The sequence below is a fragment of the Condylura cristata genome, unplaced genomic scaffold (genome assembly GCF_000260355.1).
Source record: "Condylura cristata isolate star-nosed mole 26May11 unplaced genomic scaffold, ConCri1.0 scaffold00005, whole genome shotgun sequence".
NCBI lineage: Eukaryota > Metazoa > Chordata > Mammalia > Eulipotyphla > Talpidae > Condylura > Condylura cristata.
The window spans coordinates 24,894,895-24,913,416 of NW_004567106.1; the positions used below are offsets into that span (position 1 = coordinate 24,894,895).

The 18,522-nt window shown below is 35.1% G+C and overlaps 1 protein-coding gene across 2 annotated transcripts in view; it reads left to right on the top strand.

Annotated features, from left to right (window-relative positions):
• STK31 (serine/threonine kinase 31) overlaps positions 1-18,522 on the top strand; it is a 50,049-nt gene that overhangs the window by 26,676 nt on the left and 4,851 nt on the right. For both annotated transcript variants that reach the window (XM_004676776.2, XM_004676777.2), the window contains exons 13-22: positions 1,580-1,696; positions 2,886-3,005; positions 4,087-4,218; positions 6,415-6,516; positions 8,030-8,110; positions 10,211-10,336; positions 10,929-11,054; positions 11,231-11,317; positions 12,017-12,166; positions 13,883-14,005. In XM_004676776.2, the coding sequence (XP_004676833.1) occupies positions 1,580-1,696; positions 2,886-3,005; positions 4,087-4,218; positions 6,415-6,516; positions 8,030-8,110; positions 10,211-10,336; positions 10,929-11,054; positions 11,231-11,317; positions 12,017-12,166; positions 13,883-14,005 (1,164 nt within the window). The remainder of the gene's footprint in view (positions 1-1,579; positions 1,697-2,885; positions 3,006-4,086; positions 4,219-6,414; positions 6,517-8,029; positions 8,111-10,210; positions 10,337-10,928; positions 11,055-11,230; positions 11,318-12,016; positions 12,167-13,882; positions 14,006-18,522) is intronic.

The window sequence follows — 18,522 nt, forward strand, 5'->3', positions numbered from 1 at the left end:
GACGATATACACTGCTGAGGGGAGCAGCGGGCGGGTCAGGAGAGGTCTGCCACACCATGTGGTCAACTCTGGGGCAGGCGGGAATCAACTCATGCGAAAGTGGCTTTCGCTTCTCAGTGCAGTGCTTTAACCTGCTGCGCTGCCAGGGAGGGCCTGTTTGGCACTGTTTTAAGATTTTTAAATTTTAGATACCTTGTATATCTTTAGGGTATCTATAAATATCTATAAATGAGTCATTTTTGATACTCGAAAAGATTTTAGGTATTGCTCTTATTATTGTAAAAATTACATGTAATTTTTGTAAAGACTGGGGCATGTGGTTTTGCATAATATACTCAGAACTAATTTTGTTATTGAGTCTCTGTTTTACAACATTCTTGGCAAGGGTAAGGACACCTGTGGTGTCATTTATCTTCTCTGTGTGAATGATTTCCAAATACTCACTTCTAGCTTTGTTTTGGAAAAACAAAACAAAGCACCAACTCTTTAATATCCAGACCTCTTGTCTTTTATACTTTCTGTGTGGATACATTTACATAAATAAGAAATTTGTCTTCTTTTTTATTAATCATAATGACTTTTCCTATTTTGGTTGTTATTGTCCTTTTCTTTCATGTTCATTGTTGTCTCCCAAATCCAGATATCCATAATGAAAAAATCTGAATCTATGAATCAGAGTCACTGCCTATAGCTTTTATGTTCAGTATTGTAATTTAGGCACTTGATTTTATTTTTTACTACCTTATTATAAAAATTATGTCATGTGGCCCTCCCTGGTGGCACAGCGGGTTAAAGCACAGCACTGAGAAGCTGAAGCCACTTCGCATGAGTTTGAATCCCGCCTGCCCCGGAGGAGACCACATGGCGCGGCAGACCTCTCCTGACCTGCACGCTATTCCCCTCAGCAGTGTACTTCGTCGATCTGCCTGTTCTGCTCCCCACACTGTCTCTGGTGAAGCCTCTCTCCGCCCCTGCACCTCTGGCCTGTACCCCAGTTCTGTATGCATAAATAAATAAATCTTAAAGAAAAATTATGTCATCACGGGAAATGTCTTTTTTCTTTGAGGTGGAAATCACATAGGTTTAATCTTTAACTTTAAATCTTCAGATTCCTATATATCAGTGGACACTAATAAATACTAGCTATAATAATAGCTCTTCCTTGTGCAAGAGCTGATATTGTCTGCTTACTACCTGTCCAATTTAAACTTACCACCTAAAAGCTTTCAAGTTTTACTAGCTTTTACTCAGACTGCTCCTTTAAACAATTCCCAAAAACTTCTTGGTGATTGTTCCTTTTTTTTTTTTTTTTTACTTTCCTCATTTTCTCCTCTGTGTTGTCTTCTAGCATGTCTCTTGACCACTAGTTATATTTAAATATGTGTACACACACGCACACATAATTAGGGATTTTTGTGTTTCTTTTTCAGTGTATAAATTTTATGAAGGCAGTATTTTATTCTTTCTGTATAGCCTTATTTGCTCACTGCTTGGGCTAAATGTTCTGCTCCAATGAACACAATAAATACTGATTGAATTAATTAAATAAGATACTTTGTGTTTTTATTTTTCAAATAAGGTTTTTGATTTATCTGTGGAAGAATCACTGACCTCTGAAGACATAATTGGTAACATTGATGAAATCCTAGAAAAAACTGAGTCAAATATCTGCAAGGAGCTGGAGCTATCTTTGATTGTGAGTATTGACATTTTTTATTGTTGCTTCCATTTAAGCAATACAGTTTCTTTTTTCTTTTTTTAAAAGTATTTTTGCAACTTTATTTTTATTTAAAATTAAAAAAAAATATTTATTCATGCATATGGAACTGGGGTATAGCTGAGAGGTGCAGGGACAGTGAGAGGATTCACCTTAGACAGAATGGGAAGCAGAACAGACTGATGAAGAACACTGGTGAGGGGAGCAGTGGGTGGGTCAGGAGAGGTCTGCCAGCCATGTGGATCACCTCCCTGGCTGGGGATCGAACCTGTGCTGTGGTGTCTGAGGAGAACTTCATAGTACTGTGCTTTAACCTGTTGTGCCACCAGTGAGGGCCCTAAGCAATATAGTGCAATATAGTTTCTTTTGTGAGTTTGGAAATATTAAGAGTAGTCTTAGCATTCCTCTTGGAGGCTTATTACAACTGTCAAGTTGTAATCCAAGCATAATGCAAGATCTTACTCTTCCAGAGGGTGTTTTTATTGTAATAGGACATTTCATATTTCAGATGTTTACTTGTAGGAAAACAACTCTTAATCTGAATATCACCTTGATTCTTTAGTTCATATCTTGATTCTTTAGTTCATTATACCAAATGAAAAAAATGACTTCAGAATTTGTGAAAATAAAGTCTGGAAGCGCTGTGATGTATTTTTAATAATGTTCATTGGTATTCTTTTATTTTTTTAGGCTGCTTATTACCATGTCTCAACGAGTTATAGTCTTCATTTTATGTGTTTCTTTTTAATTTTTGTGATTTTATTCTTATTGCCTTCACAAAATACATTTGCATTACTGTATTTCCTCATTGCTAGAGTCCTTGCTTAGATGGTTTTGTCCAGACTTGATTTTAGAAGTGTTCTTATTATCAATTTTTAAATACTAAATGTTGACGTTCTATATAAAGTTTAGTTTTACTAAACAGTAGTATTCCCTGATTTGTTTTAATGCTTTACTTCAGAAAACTTTAGAAATAATAGTGTAATGGGAGTAAAATTACTCACATGAACATCTTTGACATCATCTCTCTTCAGTCTAGAGAAAAGATTTCGTTTGAGAAATATTTTAAAATGGATATAGAAATTTGTTAAAGCTGTTATTTTTTTGTTTATGTTTACTTTTTTTGGTACACCTTTGTGTATAATTTTGTATGTGTGATTTCCTTTAGGAGCAAGGTGATGCAGATAAGCAGATCATTTCAAATACATATAGCCAAGTACTACGAAATATCCATTCAGAGGAAAGGCTTATTGCTACAGTACAATCCAAGTACAAGGACAGTGTTGAGGTTGGATTATGCTTCATTTATTGGTCTTATGTGTTGATGCTTTAAGTTCTTTTAATACTTAACTTTTCTCTAATATGTTTAATACCCTATCTGTACACAAATTATTTGTTATTGCTAGAAAAACAGTCATTTTAAGCTGGTGTATAATTCAGTTCACTCTACAGGGGATATAGCAGTTAATCTTTGATTTTTGTAGGTCCTTTAAGCTATAACTTTTATTTTCTTGTTGTTTTCTTTCTGCCTATACAAGTTTACAGTAGGAAATTTTGCTATATAAAGAAAAGAAATAAAAACTTAACTACAATCCCCTTAGCCTGAAAGTTATTTCAGAATATTTCCTTTTCCTTGGATGATGACTTCTACATATATATATATATATATATATATATTTGTGTGTGTGTATATATATATATATATACATATGTATATATTTGTATGTATATATATATGAGAAATGTGCATTGTGTTGTAAGCAATTTCGAGAAGTGTTTCATTTCACGTTGATTCATGAACATTTTTCTATACAATTATTGCTTCTTCAGTATTTCCTTTTGAATGACTGAAACATCATTCCTTGTATAGTATACAACATTATTTAGCCTTTCATCTGTTAGAGATTAAGGTTACTTTCAATTTTTTTAAATCATAACAGCACTGCACATTTCTTTGAGTTAGTTTTGTTTGTGTATTTCTGATAGATTGCTAAACATTAATTACCAAGTTAGAAGGAACGAATGTTCTTAAAATGATACTGTCAAACTACTATTGGGGAAGATAATTTCAGTTTATATCTTCACTAGAAATTCTCTTTATTTCCTCTTTAACAAAATGTGTCTCAGTATACATCTTGAAATATTTCTTTTGCTTTTGCTGCTTTGATTGCTGGAACTGAAACTCTTTTATGCAGTGTGGAAAATTAAGAAGTCATTAGTAGAATTGCCTAGTTGAAATTCTAGGGTTTTTTAATTTCAGTCTGGAATCAGTAAATACTATTTGAATTATAATAGAAAAATAAGAAGTGGTCAGTGACTGTTTAGTAAATATTGTCTATATTTTGAAAATATGACTTTCTCTTACTTAGTTTAAGAAGCAAATTATGGAATGTTTAAACAAGAGCCCAAATGTGGATCAGTTGCTGTCCATTAAAAAGACACTGAAAGGTTTAAAAGCTCGACTAAGATGGAAGTTGGTTGAAAAGAATAATTTGGAAGAAGTAAGGAAACCATTGCTTTTTACTGAACTCTGCTTTGTAAAAGTAATGTATAAATAACCCTTTTTAAATAAGAGGACCATTATTCACCTTTTAAATAGTTTTATCTTCTCTTTCTGTGTTTTATCAAGTTTGAGATTGTTAGAGTGCTGATATCTACAAAGCAAGAAGGTTTTACTCCAAGTATAGTCAAATGCTTTTTACACCTGCAATATGAATTTGATGAGGGTGGGAGGGTGGAATGGAATCCACACTGCAGTAATATAAGCAAAATATTACAAACCCAATTGGCAGGAAAGGTAGGGGGAAGTAGTAAACCTCTAGTCAAAAGTTTTGGAGATTGGCAAAAAGTGGGACTCAGCCTACTCCTGGTAGCCAGCATTTGCTGGGAGGACAGTTGCCACTTTTCAGGGAGTCTGATGGCTCCCACCAAACTGTGGAGAAAGAGTTAGTAGGTGTGGAGTCTGTAAGCATCTTAATTGCCTCAAATTCAGTGCCACTATATATACACGACTACTTATGGAGTCATATCATCAGGGCTACCTATTAATGTTGCGTTAGGCAATATCTCCCTGTACAAACAGGTTTTTATTTAACTTGCCTTTTCCTGTCTGTTTATCACTCTTAAATTGATAATTTAAACCACTTTTTAAAAAGAGATTTATTTAAGCATACAACAGCTGCATGGGAAGCCAGAGGTACAGGGGCGGAGAGTGAGAGGTCACCAAAGGTAGAGTGGGGAGCAGAACATGTGGATTGACTGTAATACACTGCTGAGAGGAGCAGCAGATGGGGTAGGGGAGGGCTGCCATGCCATGTGGGTCTCTGGCTGGGGATTGGATTCATGTTGTAGTGTCTGCAGAGAGCTTCATAGAGCTGAGACTTAACCTCTGCGGCACCAGGAAGGCCCAAGCCACTCTGTCTCAATTGCTTCTACCTCTTGATCAATCAGACATATTACACTCTTAATACCTATAACCTCTCCATTGATCAGGATCATTACAAACATGATATGTACTAACTTACTTAAAAAAAAAAAAAAAAAAAAAACCAAATCTTGGCCCTCCCTGGTGGCGCAGCCGGTTAATGCACTGCACTGAGAAGCTAAAGCCACTTCCACATGAATTCGATTCCCGCCTGCCCCCGGAGGAGACCACATGGTGTGGCAGACCTCTCCTGACCTGCCCGCTGCTCCCCTCAGCAGTGTACTTTGTTGATCTGCCTGTTCTGCTCCCCACTCTGTCTCTGGTGAAGCCTCTCGCCACCCCTGCTCCTCTGGTCTTGTACCCCAGTTCTGTATGCATAAATAAATAAATATTTAAAAAAAATCTCACGAGAAAAATAAATTTATGGAATTTAATTGTATTCAGGTTCTAATTTTTAACATTTATGATGAAAGTTGTCCTCTTAGAGGAAACTTACAGAAAGTTAAGTCCTTGGTGGCACAATGGGTTAGGACGCAGCACTGCAAGCTAGCCGTAGCTGTTTCAGTGAGAGTTCCATTCTGGCCCCTGAGGTGATCCACATGGCACAGCAGACCTCTCCTGACGAGCTGCTGCTCCCTCCTTAGCAGTTTACTGCGTCAGTCGGCCTGTTCTGCTCCCCACCCTGTCTCTGGTGAATCCTCTCACTGTCCCTGTACCTCTGGCTTATACCCCAGTTCTATATGCATAAGTAAATAAATCTTAAAAATAAACATTTATGATGATTTCTTCTTTTTATTTATTAATTTTTAAAAAAGATCTATTTATACATACAGAACTGGGGTACAGGCCTGAGGTTGGGTGAGAGGATTCACCAGAGACAGAGTGGGGAGCAGAACAGGCAGATGGGCTGAAATACACTGCTGAGGGGAGCAGCGGGTATATCAGGAGAGGTCTGCCATGCCATGTGGGTCACTTCCCTGGCGGGGGATGAAACTTGTGCTGCAGTGGCTGCGATAGCTTCATAGTGCTGCATTTTAACCTGTCCCGCCACCAGGGAGGCCCACGTATTTTTATTTTTTATAACTTTGTAGGTTTTGGGAAGGTTGTTAGGGCAAACTGATAAATTCAGTTAAGTGTTATGAGGGTCTTATTTTTCAGTTATGGAACTATGCATAGAAATTAGATTTGTTGTAGGAGTTGTATTGTTATTACTAGAAAGTAATAATTACCTTAATAAACCTGTACGATCATTTATTTCTCTTTCTTATTAAAGTCTGATGACCATGATGGATCTGAAATTGAGAAAATAAAACAAGAAATAACTCAATTGCGCAATAGTGTTTTTCAGGAAATTTATTATGAGCAGGAAGAGTATGTAAGTATTTGGTTCTTTATTAAAGTTTTGAATTAGTTTTTACTCTAGAAATTGAATTCAGATATCCACTTAATGAAGTGGACTACAGTAGAAGCAATATAGTATATTAGCATTTTAATATTTATGTTAATTCAGAAATTTCTGATGAAAAATAATTCATGACCATTGTAACGTGGAAATTACAGGAAATAAATGGAGAAAAACATCACCTGTAACTTTAGTGGTAACAGAACTTGATTACTGTTAAAGTTTTAACTATCTTTCAGTTTTTTACTTATTTGGATAAATACTGAGATACACAAACATATTTTTGTATTCTGCTTGGTTTCTGTTTAACATAAAGCTTTAATAAGGATTTTTTTCCTTTATTTGAACATCATTTTAGCTGAATGCTCAATGAAAACATTAATGTGGCAGCATAATTTAATTGAGAGAATATAGCAAATTAAAACTACCTGTTTTGGGGGGAGAAGTTATGTTTTAAATTTCCATTTTACCACCAGTTTTTGTGATCTTGGGGAATCAGTGTATTTTCTTCTTAAAATGGAAAGGATATTGTATTTTATATTCTAGGATGTCATGAGGAAGAAACAGTACTTTGAAAAATGAATATAATACACATTTTAAGTGTCATGACTATGTACTTCATTGTGAACCTTCTGTAAAATACTTACCTCTTAGTGACTTGACAAGTGTCTAAAAATTTTACTTAATAAACATGATTGATAATTTTTCTAAGTCTCAGTTTTCACATTTTGCTTCAGAGTGAGTTTTATAGAGATACATTTTCTTTTCTTTCAAGGACTTTAAGATTTTCCTACCTCCTAAATGAAAGTCATTATTTTAAAATATTAATATATTTTTAAAAAGATTTATTTATTTATGCATACAGAACTGGGGTATAAGCCAGAGATGCAGGGGTGGTGAGAGAATTCACCAGAGACAGTGGGGATCAGTACAGGCACATGAAAAAGTACACTGCTGAGGGGAGCAGCAGGCGGGTCAGGAGAGGTCTGCTGCGTCATGTGGATCAGCTCTGGGGCAGGGGGTCTACCTCGCACTGAAGCCACTGTAGTTAGCTTGCAGTGCTGCATCCTTACCCGCTATACCACCAGGGAGGTCCCTCTGTGTTCATATTATAAATGACTTATGATTCAAGTTGGGTTATCATCACACTTTTTGTTTTAGCTTGACCTTAGCCAAAGTTTTATGCTCATATATATATATATATATATATATATATATATGTATGTATACAGTAAACTTAAAATTGCCAATTACATTTTTCTTTTTTCAAGATGACGCTTAATTACTGTTGGAACACTTGTCATTTGTAATCTTGTAATGGAAGGCAATATCGTGATATTTATATATCACAACTTACTTATATGTATTAGACTATATGTCTTGTGAGATATATAAGGGATTATGGTAGATAGGTTTTTTCTGAAGACCAGTATATCTCAGTTCAGTGTATATTAATCTGTAACAAAATTTTATTTTATAAATGAAGGAGAAATTGAATGGCCTGGTACAAAAATGGTTCCCTGAGTTGCCTCTGCTTTATCCTGAAATAGGATTACTTAAGTACATGGTAAGCTTGTTCCTCCTCTGCAAACTACTTTGTTGAAAAGTAATGATAAAGTCGTATGTCAGTGTTAAATTTATAATATTCTTATTGTAGAATAAGCATGTAGAAGCATTCCTGAATAGTTTCTGGGCATTGTTAGAAATTTTTCTCAAGACTGCGTTTAGTAGTGGCTTAGTATATTTTGGCTTTTGTTTTAATTTGAGTATTTTATTGCTTTTCTTCTCATACCCACTCAATATATTGCATGTCACTTATTTTAGTTATACATGTTTCTTTTTTTTTCCCCTCCAAGTGATAAAGCAATTGTAGGTGCTTCTAGAAGTTAGACTTCTAAATTGGAATAAAAAGTTCTGAAAATTAGAATGATAGCAGGTTACTAATTTAAACAGAATGTATCTTTTTTAAAATAAATATTTATTTATTCATACAGAACTGGGGGGTATAGGCCAGAGATGCAGGGGCGGTGAGAGGATTCACCACAGAGTGGGAGCAGAACAGGCAGATCTACGAAGTACACTGCTGAGGGGAGCAGTGGGCAGGTCAGGAGAGGTCTGCACGCCACATGGTCACCTCCTGGGCTGGTGGAGATCCAACTCATGCTGAAGTGGCTTTAGCTTCTTAGTGCTGTGCTTTAACCCACTGCGCCACCAGGGAGGGCCCAAAATGTTAAAGCAGACTAAAAAAAAATTCTTGAGAAGTTGATTAAGGTACAATTTTTTTAAAAAAAAGATTTATTTATTTGTGTATACAGAACTGGGATATAGGCCAGAGGTGCTCCACCAGGGAGGGCCCGGTATAAATATTTTTAAAAGTTCATTTTATTTATTTGTGCATACAAGAGCTGGGGTAGCTGGGGTATAGACAAGAGATGTGGGGGTGAGAGTATTTGCCAGAGACAAGAGGAAGGAGGGCAGTAGAACAGGCAGATCTACTTAAGTACACTGTTGAGGGGAGCAGAGGGAGAGACAGCATTGGTAAATTTCAGACTAGTGTTTAAAATATTGTTGGGTTTTCCTTGCATGTGGTTAGCTCTAGCTTAGAGATTATTTCATGTAGGATGATGCTGTATAGGATGTGAAAATTAAATTTTAAGATTATGTTGGTCTGTTTTATGTTAAAGGTTATAAAATATTTGAGTGATAACTTATTAATGAATTTAATGACTTTAAAGTGTTTAGCTGTGTATTTTGATTTGAAAACCTCTCTAAGGCTGACTGTATCTTATGGTTTACTTAATTTTGACAGTAAGAAAAGAACCGGAAAGCAAATCTGAGACTGGTCTTACTAAAACTACGTTATAGCAAAACTTAGGTTTATGAAAATTTTTTTTATAGATTTATTTATTTATGCACATAAGAACCGGGGTATAGGCCAGAGGTGGGGATGGGTAGGGGGTGAGAGGGTTCACTAGAGACAGAGTGGGAAGCAGAACAGGCAGATTGAAAGAAATACACTGCTGAGGGGAGCAGCAGGCTCACGCCATGTGAGCCACCTTCCTGGCCTGAATTCAAACTTATTCTGCAGTGGCTGTGGATAGCTTCACGGTGCTGCACTTTAACCTATTGCACCACCAGGGAGGGCCCTATGAAAAATTTTAATCATCAGATTTTAGTGCAGAAATTATTCCATTTAAAAAGTAGCATAAATATTTAGTAGAATTCAAGATTTTGAAAGTTATTTTCACCTTTGAAGATTCAATTTCAGAGGCAGAGGTTTTAGGGTAAGTAAAGTAGTCATAATTTTGATGCTTTCCATTCCCTATCTATAACTTCTTTTTTGGGTCACCTTAATATTTTTGGGAAACACATGAAATTTAGCAAGTAAACATTAGGGTTTTGAAAGTATGGCTGGCTAATCTCAGTCATTTTAAGAGTCTGTTCTAGGGTGTGTAGCAGCAACTAAATGTATGATGATTATACTTTGTTTGGGAGGCGTGCAAGTGCCAGAACTACAAAATGTAGGAAGATTTAAACATTCTGTCTTACTGATTTTTCTGGTAGAGTTGTTGATGTCTAATCCATTCAATAACATTTAACTGAGTTAATGAATTAAAAGTACTAGAATTGTTTGGATTATACAATTGTAACAAAAACTTGTTTCTAGAACTCTGATGGTCTTCTTACTATGAGTTTGGAACGTGATCTTCTTGACGCTGAGCCCATGAAGGAACTTAGCAGCAAGCGTCCTTTGGTGTGTTCTGAGGTTAATGGGCAGGTAGTTCTTTTAAAGGTAAGCTTTATGTTTTGATCTGTGGGAAATTCAGAAGTATAAAGTAAGTATGGTGTGTATAAAGTAAGTATGGTGTACATACTTTTCAGAAAAGTAAAAACCTACTGTTCATTTTCTAAATTATATGAATTGACTGGCAAGATCATTGTGTTTCTAGCCTGGTTGCAGAGCCAATTTTGAATTTAAAGTTTCTCTTATTTCCCTAAGTTGTGTTCAAAAAAGTATACTAGCTTTCCGTCTTCAGGTGAATGTATGTTATTGATTCTGTCCAGTTGTCTTTCACATTAATCTCTGAAATCTCAACTACTTCCCACAGTTATCTCTGTTTTCTTCCTTGACCAGGAGAACTATGAATATTGATGTTAGCATAATTTGACCTTACTGGCTGCACATTCTAGATTGTACTTTAAGGTTCAGGTAGAATTGTTCTTTTATTTCTAAATTACATCTACAGGGCAAATAGAAAAGTTCCTGATACAGTAAAAAAATAAAATCAGATGTAATTTAATTTGCATTAAAATCATTGTTTAAATCGGAATGATATATTTTTAATCTTAAAATTGTTATCAATGCCTCTTTTATTTGGTAAAAGGGCTATTCTGTGGATGTTGACACAGAAGCTAGGGTGATTCAGAGAGCAGCTGCCTATCACAAAGCTTGGAGAGAAGCTAAAGAAGAGTCCGGGTTATTGCCACTGATCTTCCTATTTTTGTGTAAGGTAAAGTCTTAGGTTAATATCTTGCAGAAAACACTTCATTTATAATAAGGGTTAGCTCCAAGTTGTAGAGAGATTAATTTCTTTTAACAAAAAGATATCTTGTACAATCAATATATATTAAAAATATATTCAAGAATTTTTTACTTTATGTCTCATTTTCTGCTTTTGCTCCTTAGTCAGATCCTATGGCTTATCTGATGGTTCCATACTACCCTAAGGCAAACCTGAGTGCTATTCAAGCCAGCACACCTTTAACTTTAGAAGTAAGTCAAACACAGCTTCCAAAGATATATATTAAATAAGAAAATAATACCACCTGATGTTTGTTTAGGGCATGCTGCATACTACATTCCATGTAAAATTTCAACTTTAATTATTCTATGTAATTGCCATGTCAAAACTGTGATATGAGTTATTCTGTTATATACAGATGAGAAAAATGAGACTCAGAGAGAGTATGTCAGCTTGCATAGGCCTTCTCAGAGTTAGAGTTAGGACTAGAAACTAGGTCTTTTTTAGACATGAGCCCTTACTTATAACTATTAAGCTGTACTGTATATAAATTGGATAGTGTAGCACTTGGTATTCAGTGACAGTTCAATACAAGTACTTAAGTGACAACTTTAATTTCTGCTGTATATTTGGAAACTAGTAACAGTCAGTGATATTCTGGTTTTTCCTACACTGTTGCAGTTTCCTTTTCTCTTCTAGATGCTTTGCATTGTCATTAGTAGTCTTAAAGACTGCAGTTACTGAGTCATATATACGTATGTATGTATTTGTGAAATGTTACCAGAAATATTATCAAGGTTCATGTGCTTTAATTCGCTTTTATACTGTATTCTTATTAAGGTCATTTGTAGTTAGCTTTACTCTTGGAAAAAATTTTTCGTTAGAGAAAAGTTTTAGGTATTAAAAGGATTACTTACCTACTAAATTCTTTTTTGTATACTTATCTATAGGAAGTTTTAAAGGTCATGAAAGGTGTTGCTCAGGGCCTGCATACATTGCACAAAGCTGACATAATTCATGGATCTCTTCATCAGAATAATGTATTTGCTTTAAACCGTGAACAAGGAATTGTTGGAGATTTTGATTTCACCAAATCTGTGGTAAAACATCTTGGTTATACAATAGATTTTAGACTTCATTTAAATATTATTAGTAAATTCAGCAGTTTGATATGATTTGGAAATTTGCTATATGATTTTTGCCTCTGATTAAAATGTTTTGTATTGTAATTATCCATTAACAGCCAGGTACCAGAAACAAATGTATAAATTCATGTACTACTTTTTTGTGTGTGCATTATATTTTTTAAGTGTACAAATGTTGATAGCACTTACAAGAATAACCATTGATTTCTAAAAAATCATCATCAAGAAACAATTGCTAGGAAATAAGCAAAGAAAACGAGGTGGCCATCTCCCATTTTGCTGGATCTGTCCCCTACAGTAGATTAAATTTAGATGTACATACCTTGGTATTTACTGATTAATGGACATTTTTGGAATCACTATACTTTTTCATAATTGAAGTGCTGATTCAACCACGTTTGCTATTAATTTGGTGCCATATTACTTCAAAACAGGCTTTTTGTAGAGATAAACATCAAACAAATAGCTTATTATGATTTTTCTTTTTGGTAGTATGACTAGTCTCAAAATAGATTTACATGATTACAGGAGAGCAATTCTCTTTCTTGAAGTAACAACTATATTGAGATGAAATTTACATTCTATGGGGCCTCCCTGGTGACACAGGGGTTAAAGTTTCAAGGCTATCAAGCTGTTGCCAGCCATTGCAGTGTGAATTCATTCACCCTCCAGGTTGCTGACTCACATGATGCAGCAGACCTCTCCTGTCCTGCTGTTCCCCTCTGCAGTGTTATTTCAGTAGATCCTTCTGTTTTTCTCCCCACTCTGACTCTAGTGAATCCTCTCACACTCCCATATATCTGGCCTACACTCCAGGTCTTGTATGCATAAATTGATAAGATAAATCTTTAAAAAAATTCTCATACTATGTCTGAGCTCAGTAGTTTTGTAATATATTTACAAATTTATTCATTGACAACACTATTTAATTCCAGAACATTTTTTGTCAAATTTTATACCACATCCTCTATCAATGGGCACTTAGGTTGCTTCCAAATCCTAGCTGTTGTAAATAATACTGTGGTATACTTTGTGAAGCATATGATTTTTCAAGTTGATGATTTCATGTTCTTCATATGGATACCCGAAAGTGGGATTTCTAGAGTAGTTCTAGTGTCAGTTTTTAAGATAAGTCTGATCTGTTTCCCAATAGCTGCACAATTTACATTCCCACCAATAAAGTGCTAGGGTTCCTCTTCCTCTACAACCTTTTGAGGATTGTCTGGTAGAGGTCTTTTTGATGCATGCCATTCTCACAGGAATGAGAGCTCATTGTGGCATTTCATTTATTAAAAGTGGTGTTGAGAATTTTTTAATGTATCTTTTGGCTTTCTGTATATCCTTTGTGGAAAATAGTCTACTCACACTTGCTGCCTATATATTTTTAATAGGTGGCTTGCTTTTGTTGTTAAGTGGAGTTGAGAGTTTTTTGTACAGCTTAATATTAATCCTTTGTTGGTTACATAGTGTGTGAGAATAACTTCTATAAGTAAAATATGTAATACTGACTTTAAAAGCAATTTTTAATAGAAATTAGGTAAGAATATTTGAAAGAAGAGAGTAAATTATTTCAAGTGATTTTTTTTTCTGTGTTGACTAAAGGCAGAGTACTTACCAGAAAGCCAGCTCAGCCATGTTGCCTTTAAAATATCTAACCTGTTGTTTTTGTAGAGTCAGCGAGCCTCTGTGAACATGATGGTTGGTGATCTGAGTTTGATATCACCCGAATTAAAAATTGGAAAACCTGCTTCTCCAAGTTCTGACCTGTATGCTTATGGCTGCCTTTTATTGTGGGTATGTCATATATTTTTATTGAACTAGATCAGTAAAATATATGTATTTCAGTATATAAGGTATATACTGTGTTACAATATAATATATTTTTCCTCAACATAATACTCTGGGTTAAAAGGAGAGATAAATTTTTAAAAGAAAATTTGTTAAATTTTCTTCTTTTAAAAATTTTTATCACAAGTTGTTGCTCTACTTTCTATATATTGAGAGTTTCTACAAATTGTCATATTTTATATATCATGCTATTGTTTTAGTTCTAGTAAAGTCAAGATTAACAGTGAAGATAATTTTGCTCTATATTAATCTGGAATAAGTGGATAGTAATGTTGAGTGAGTGTATGTTGAGTATACCTCCTTCCAGTGTAGACCAAATAGCTATTTCTTATCCATGAATTAAACCTGTTCTTCCTATGAATTATTAGGTATTAAATATAAACAAGGAGAGGTTATCTGTTCTCCCTTCATCTGTTTAGCATTATACTGGAAGTTGTAGCCTGGAAGTCAGCAAAATTTTTCTCTGAAGGCTATGTAATAAATATTTCAGTCTTTGTGGACCATATGATCTTTGCTGAAGTAGCATTCAGGTAGTCAGAGAGAAAACACAGATGAATGAATGATTATTCCAAGAAAACATTTTAATGAACACTGAAATTTGAATTTTATGCTTTTCATATGTCAAGAAATAAGTAATCTTCAATTTTCTTTAATGAATTTGAATAATTTTAAAATACAGTTAGTGAATGACTTCTTTTATTCAAATGATAATTTTTCAGTGGGACTTTATCTTAAACACTTTTCCCCGCTTTAATTTTCTCTAAATGTACTATATTTTTCTTTATTATTGTTTGTTTTTACCACTAGATTGTAAACTCATTAGGTACAACTTGTATGTTTTATTTGCTATTGTATTCTCAGTGGTTAAAATTGAGCCTGGGTTAGAGTAGGCACTCTAAATTGAATGCATTTTTTTTTAAAGATTTATTTATTTGTGCATACAGAACTGGGGTACAGGCCAGAGGAACAGGGGCAGTGAGAGGAATCACCAGAGGCAGAGTGGGGAGCAGAACAGCAGATCACCAAAGTACACTGCAGCAGGCGGGTCAGGAGAGGTCTGCCATGCCACGTGTGCAGCGGGGATCGAACTCATGCAGAAACGGCTCAGTCTTAGTGCTGTGCTTTAACCTGCTTAGTCACCAGGGAGGGCCCTGAGTGAATGCATTTTTTTATGGTACCAGAATAGATGTTTAAACTCAGCTATAATTATGTGCTGAGATGTTAGGCTTTTTTTTTTTTTTTATAGTGCCATGTTTCCTTGTTGAATTTATCTGTTAACTCTTTGTACCTTTCTTTGGAACTTTGCTTGAAGATGTTCTATTTTGTTTTTAAATTCCAATACCTAATACATATCTAGGATACATAAATGGTCATATTGAGTACTCAGTTGAACCAGCTTTACCTTGTATTTTCTGGACCTCCTTAACAACTGAAGACCCACACTTGCATGAAATTTCTGAAACCTTCTAATACCAAAATTTCTTGATTTATTTTTTATAATTTTTCTTTTGTTTTCAGAAGTATTAGAGTCCATATCATAATACTTAGTTTCATTCCAGTTTTTACCTAGACAAGACTTCCTATCTTTTCATTTTACTAGACTGCCTGGTAGAGCTTCAGTATGTAAATCTGCAATAACTCCCTTTTCTCCTAGTCTGTCAACAACCTCCTGTTTCTATGTGTAAGTATTATTATAAAAGACAAAATTTTTCTCCAAAGGGATACTCTGTTAACACTGCTGATGGGAATACAAAATGATCCAACCACTGTGGAAAGTTGTGTGGAGGATCCTCAAATTATTAAAAATGGACCTACCATGTGACTCAGCAATTCCATTCCTAACAATCTACCCAAAGGTCCAAAAACATTAATTCTAAAAAAAACCTGCACACCTATGTTTATTGCAGCACTGTTAGCAACAGTTAAGATATGGAAACAACCTAAATGACCCCAAATAGATGGCTGGATCAAGAAGAGGTGATATATATACAAGTGGGATACTGCTCAACAATCAAAAGAGATAAACTCATGCCATTTGCAGCAACATGGAGCTGGAAGGGGTTATGCTCAGTGAAATAAGTCAAAAGGAAAAAAAATCTATCAGATGGTTTCACTTATAGGTGGAACATAAAGAAATCAAACAAGAGGTCAGGAAAAAAGAAAGATCAAGATAGCAGGAAAACTATGAATTGGAGACATTTGCCTGGGAAGAGGGAACAGGAGGTATCAAAACATGGGAGGAAAGACACAAGAGACTATGGTTACAGTTCACAGATGTCTTGGTAATGGTAACTTTATGGGGATTACAGCTGAGAGGAGAATGAACAGTGATGTAAAAAACATAAAAATTAAAAAAACCCAAAATGCATTTTTTTCTCTAAAATATAACTATATAACTATATATATTTATTTTAAGGACATTATGATGTATATTTTTTAAAAAGATTTATTTATTTATTCATACAGAACTGGGGTAGAAGCCAGAGGTGCAGGGGTGTGAGAAGCTTCACCTTAGACAGAGTGGGGAGCAGAACAGGCAGATCACTTAAGTACACTGCTGAGGGGAGCAGTGGGTGGGTCAAGAGAGGTCTGCCATGCCATGTGGATCACCTTTGGGGCCGGGGATCGAACATGCACTGAAGCATCTGCAGCTAGCTTGCAGTGCTGAGTCCTAACCCGCTGTGCCACTAAAGGGGGCCACGATGTCTATTTTTAACAAGGTGGCAATAGTCCTTTTTCAGGAATACTTAATGCATGTTTAGAACTTAAGTGTTTTAGAAATTTCTATCTTATTTCATTCTCCTAAATAACCATATGAGAGAGCCTCTCTTTGTCCCAGGCATAAACATGAGGATTGTGAGAGTCAGAGGGTACAGTGTTTCTTAAATGATGTCCCATTGTAGAATTTGTGTCTTGAAGCACTGTGCAAGACCACCTCTGCCTTCTCATCACAGTTAGGAACCTTGAAGGCACAGCCTGCACTGAACCCAGTAATGAATAATTGTTGAAGAGGGTTCCAGGGCTCAGACATAAATCACCAGTGAATGTTAGCATACTGACATCCCTTAAAATATATAGTTCTTTTTGTCAAGATACCTCTATTTTCATCTTCTGTGAATTCTTTGATGGGAAAGACACTTCTGTTTTTAATTCCAGTGTAATTTTCACATTACATTTGGTAGTGATTCTTACTCCAACAATAAGAGATAGTGGAAAAAACAGTATTTCATATCCTGTCATTCCTTTAGGCCTTACTCATATGGCCTGTAATGGGTAACTCAGAAATACTGTAATAAAAATCTCAGGAGAAGAAAAATGGGTAGAAGCCCCCTAAAATCTGGAAGTGTTCTAATATAATAAAGCAGACTGAGTGGTGTGGATCTCATTGTTGCAGAATTGGATGCAGAAATTTTAAGCGTCCAGGATGGATGCACCCAACAAAATTTGTAGAGCCTTCTCTGTGTTAAGAATTTCAAGTAATTTCGGGACTTACTGTGAAATTCAGTCAAGGACCACAGATTCATTCATTTTCTGTTAGATCCAAGTGTTTAGAGGTGTTTGCCTCTCAAAGTTAGAAGATAGTCTGTTATATTTAATATTTAAGGTTTTTGTGTTAAATGTGTCTTCAAGGGTTTTGCTTTCATCCTACTAATTTTCAGTGTACAGCCTTTCTTTGGGTTACCTGACTTACTCTCATAGTTTCTAGTACCACCTATTTGTTAGTGGAGTGGCTCTCACATATGTGACAGTAATCCACCTCTTGCCAGCGTTTCAGCTTTCTGTATATATGCCTTTCTACAGGCTACTTTTACTTATTAGGTACTTTATCTTGTTCTAGAGAGAATATTAAGCTTTTTACTGGGTTACTTTAAAACAGAACAAAATATGGTAAATTGAAAGAAGGTAAGAAAAAAAAGGTGCATACATAATATAGAACTATCAATAAGATTACTACAAAATGCACACCACAACAGCCTATTTGAAGCTGCTAATAAAAAATGCATATATTGCCAATCCATCCTTCTTATAGCAGATGCTGCAAAAGGATCATGAGCATGTGCACTGAGTTCAGATATGACCTCAAAGCAGCACCCATAAGAACTAGTACTGATTCATGAGAAATGGCATATAAAAACAAACCTATTTATCAGCTCTGATAAATACATTTTCTGTGAATGAACCACTAGGATGGCTCTCATCTTCCAGCTATTGTAAGTAAACAAATCTAGTCAGTTTTACACATGATTATCTCTTAAGATAAAAGCAGACCAATTAGGTCAAGCACAGCTATTTCCTTAATTTGTTGTTGTAGAACATTTTATAAAAAACAAAACAATGTGTGTGGTTGAATGTTGGTTGATAAATAACATGGGTTCAGAATGTATGTAAGAAATTGTCCATATTTAATGGTTTTTATTAAGTTTATTCATCTATTTCATTTTATATCTACTTTTTACACCATT